Source organism: Buceros rhinoceros, unplaced genomic scaffold (assembly GCF_000710305.1).
Source record: "Buceros rhinoceros silvestris isolate BGI_N320 unplaced genomic scaffold, ASM71030v1 scaffold30513, whole genome shotgun sequence".
NCBI lineage: Eukaryota > Metazoa > Chordata > Aves > Bucerotiformes > Bucerotidae > Buceros > Buceros rhinoceros.
The window spans coordinates 13,322-17,018 of NW_010405906.1; the positions used below are offsets into that span (position 1 = coordinate 13,322).

General features: G+C 42.9%; 1 protein-coding gene across 1 annotated transcript in view; it reads right to left on the reverse strand.

Annotated features, from left to right (window-relative positions):
* Positions 1–18: 18 nt before the first annotated feature.
* Positions 19–3,697, reverse strand: part of COLEC10 (collectin sub-family member 10 (C-type lectin)) — an 18,795-nt gene continuing 15,116 nt past the window's right edge. Inside the window, exons 4-6 of the mRNA XM_010133911.1 lie at positions 3,278–3,331; positions 1,943–2,038; positions 19–410 (exon numbers count right to left, since the gene is read on the reverse strand). Coding sequence (XP_010132213.1) covers positions 19–410; positions 1,943–2,038; positions 3,278–3,331 — 542 coding nt within the window. The remainder of the gene's footprint in view (positions 411–1,942; positions 2,039–3,277; positions 3,332–3,697) is intronic.

Below are 3,697 nucleotides of genomic sequence, written 5' to 3' on the forward strand. Positions count from 1 at the left end.
AGCAGGTGCCAGGCACTTTCATTTCCTCTTCTTGAGGAATTCGCAGACGAAGTAGATGGTGACCTGGCACTCGGAGTCATTCCATTCTCCCGTGCTGAGCATTTCCACGCAGTCCTCACGGCCAGCGGGGTCATGAGGCTCCCCTTCCTTCCAGTTACTGTAGTTCTGCAGTGGGCTGCTGTCTGCGTACACAAACTGTCCTTCTTTTTCCATGTCGTTCAGCCCAATGAAGGCTCGGAAGAGGCCGCTGTTGGAGATGTAGTCAGCAATCAGGGCGTTGGTTGCCTCATCTTTAGGCATGGCCAGTGTTCCTCCTCTGTCCCTGCAGTGGATCAAGGCTTCTCTGTAATTCTTCTCTTCTTTCACGATGTAATAGAATTTTTCGTCTGTCTCCCTGATACCTGCTATAACTTTAAAGGGGAATAAAAAATTGCTTAATGGCATCTCAACAGATATTGGAGGTGCTTCTGTTCCAGTATGACAATGAGATTACTTTTATATCAGAATTAATAAAAGGGAGAGTATTCCCGCTATTGAATTTGTGATGAACAAGGAGGACATGATCAGAGACTGCTACAACTAATGGGCCCAAAGCACCTTGCACATGTTAGAACAAGAACTATTCAGTCCTGATTGGCATGTGTCTCCTGTGACACTTAAGTTTTACTTCAAAGATATCTAGTACTAATCTAGCACTAATCAAATTAGGGTATGGTCAAATAGCAATGTCAACTCCGGATCACCCGGATCTTTTTGAATACATATTGTGAAAGCGTGTCCTGGCATAGAAACACAGGCATACAGACAGCTTTTCAGGGCTTTGCCATGTAGAGGAAAATCAACGTCACTGCTAAAATAAGACATTTTAAATACAGCCTTATACTCAGAGGTGCTGTAGCCACTAAGTGGCATTGACTAGGAAGAAAACTGTGAAGCTTTAGAACTTTAGAAGGCAAACTTCTCAACCAGCATATATCCTAGTGAATTAAGCAGTGCCAAGGAGCATGCCTGGGCACCTGGATGTTGATTGTCCGTGCTAGTGGACTGCTGGAATGATCCTGAGCAGAGCTTTGGCCTGGGGCAACTAACGCTTTCACAAACAATTCAGGAGTTACCCCAGGTGCAGTTTAGGAGTTAGTGGAGGGATGCTCCTGCTAATATGGCATTCAGTTTTGAAGGAGTGATGTTCTGTGCTAGTTGCCCACAGTGGCAAAGAACAGTCTCAAACACATTTAAATTACTGATACAGACCTAGTCCTTAGAAGCAGTAGTGGAGCTTTCTTTTGAGAAAGCTGCTACACCTGAAGACATGCTTCCTTCCTTTCAATGTGGGCAGTTTGTACTGTCCATCTGACAGCGCTGCCTGTAAACGTGGCTCCTTATAGCCCTTGTCTTTGAGTGTAGGTCCCATGTTACAGGAGAATGATGGTTGCGCTGAGGGGAGCACTAGGAATACCGTGTCTGCAACCTTCCTGTGCAGCAGAAAGGTCAAGGTTCCTATGGCTTTTACTGCCTCTCTGGAGCAAATTGGCACAACCTTTTTCTTTTGTTGCTGAGTGGCTGGTGGGCAGCCGCTTTCATGATTTTTTCTGTTTTGCCGAGGTCAAGGTTCCTATGGCTTTTACTGCCTCTCTGGAGCAAATTGGCACAGCCTTTTTCTTTTGTTGCTGAGTGGCTGCGGAGCAGCCGCTTTCATGATTCTTTCTGTTGTGCAGATGACAATTTCTGTATTGTTTTTGTTTTTAGTCACCTGCTGCTTATACCTGTATACTTACAGGTGTAAGACTGTCTCTTTCTGTATGTTTTCAGAGTGCCTCGCATAGTGGGATCCTGTCTCTGGATCATCTATGGATGCTGCAGTAGAGCACCAACGGTAGAAGAATAGCAATGATAAACATTACAGGAGCCAAATAAATCACATCAAATGCAGAAGGATGCTCACCATTCTTTACAAACTTGATGGATGTGTTGAGACGAGCAACGTGGATATTCAATTGTCCAACGACTCTGCGATATCTTCCACAGTCACAGACTGTGCCTGATGCAATACAAAGGATAGAGGCTTTATGTGTTCAGAATTTGTGCGTGTGCATGAAGGGTCCTCTGTAGCCCACTTCCAAACCTTCTGAAGACTTGGCCTCCACTTGTGGAGAGCCAGTCTTTCCCTGCCCTTCTGACCACACTTCTGTTGATCAAAGTGGTTAATAATTTGTCTCTGCACTTGCTAACCGGTTTAAGAATCTCTACTTTTAAAAACATGAGTAGAAGGGTTTGCCATCTTCTTTCCACCTGTATCAGTGTGGGATTTGCACATCCTCTGCCCCTCTTATCAATTTCATCTAGCTGCAGAGACTGGCTTGTCATGGTGATCAATACAGTGTCACATCTAAATGCCAAAGGTCTGCCTTTATATCTATAAACAGCACAGGTTCCCCAGCCGTCTAGTAGAAACAACAGCATCCTTGAAATGGGGGACTGCTGCTTTCTCAGCAAAGGAGCTTTGTGCGAATGAGTAGAGATGGGATTGGCAAAACTTTGATAGAAGGATTATGCTAGTGAATTGCTGTATGCAGCTGTGGTACAGCAGTAATAGTCGATACCAACTCAAATATCCAATAAATTTCAAGCACTGAAGTATCAGTTATACTCTTATGGGTAAATTGAAATTTGGCTTGGTATAGGTTTTGTTTGTTCCTCTCTTATTTTCAGGAAGAAAATAAGTTCCTGATGGTTTCTCATTAAAAACCAAACTGGCTTTTCTTATGGAATCTTTTAAAAATGCACAGAACTGTACATTCAAGGTGGGAAAACATTCAAGGTTAGTAGGTCTGAGAAGAACTTTCTGGGTCATCGGATCCAAATTCTCCTCTTGTAAGCTAATACATTGCGTTAATTTGACAACAGATTATGCTCTATCTAAAATCACACATGCTTCTATTAGGAAACTCTTAAAGGACTTTGGTATTCAGAAACTTTCTCCTAGTTTCCAGTATAAATGTACTGCTGGTCTGACTATGTGTTAGTTTTTACTAATTAACTACTTTAGGTAACTCTTCTCCATATTTTATGTGTGTTGGTACATTCATAGGCATCAGTCATGTGCCTAGCCAAGCCTTCATTTTGCTAAACAAAACCTTTTCAGTCTCTTCCTGTTAGTTTCATCTGTTCTCAAGTTTTTCCATGGGCCTTAAAATTTTATGAAAGTCCAAACAAACCAACTCTGAAATCAGAGACTCAGCAGACTTGACCATTCTACAGAGAAGGATACATGGCATACCTGCTTTTCCTTTTTTTCCAGAAACCCCTGATAAGCCTTTGGCTCCTTTGTCACCTGAATAAAGAGGAAAATATATTCTCAGGTCTCAGACAGTGCATGTCAGGGGACCGTGTTTGAAAAACCCATTTAATAATATATTAACGGCGTGCTTCTGATAGGAATCCCTGATGTACTGTACCGGCAGTTGTGCCAAGTCAAACAAACCATGATTAATTCTGGTGTATGGAAATAAGGAGAACCCTTTAATAGCTCACTCACTGATAACACAGGCATCTTGTGTGCTGCTGGTTCCTGGTACCACTTAATTTAAATGTAAACTGCAAAGTGATCCTGAGAGGCTGAAAGCACTGAAGAAATCTGTGAGAAGTGAGACCTGGGTTCTCTCACTGCCTTGCAGGACAGAGCCCTTCCCTGGGTTCA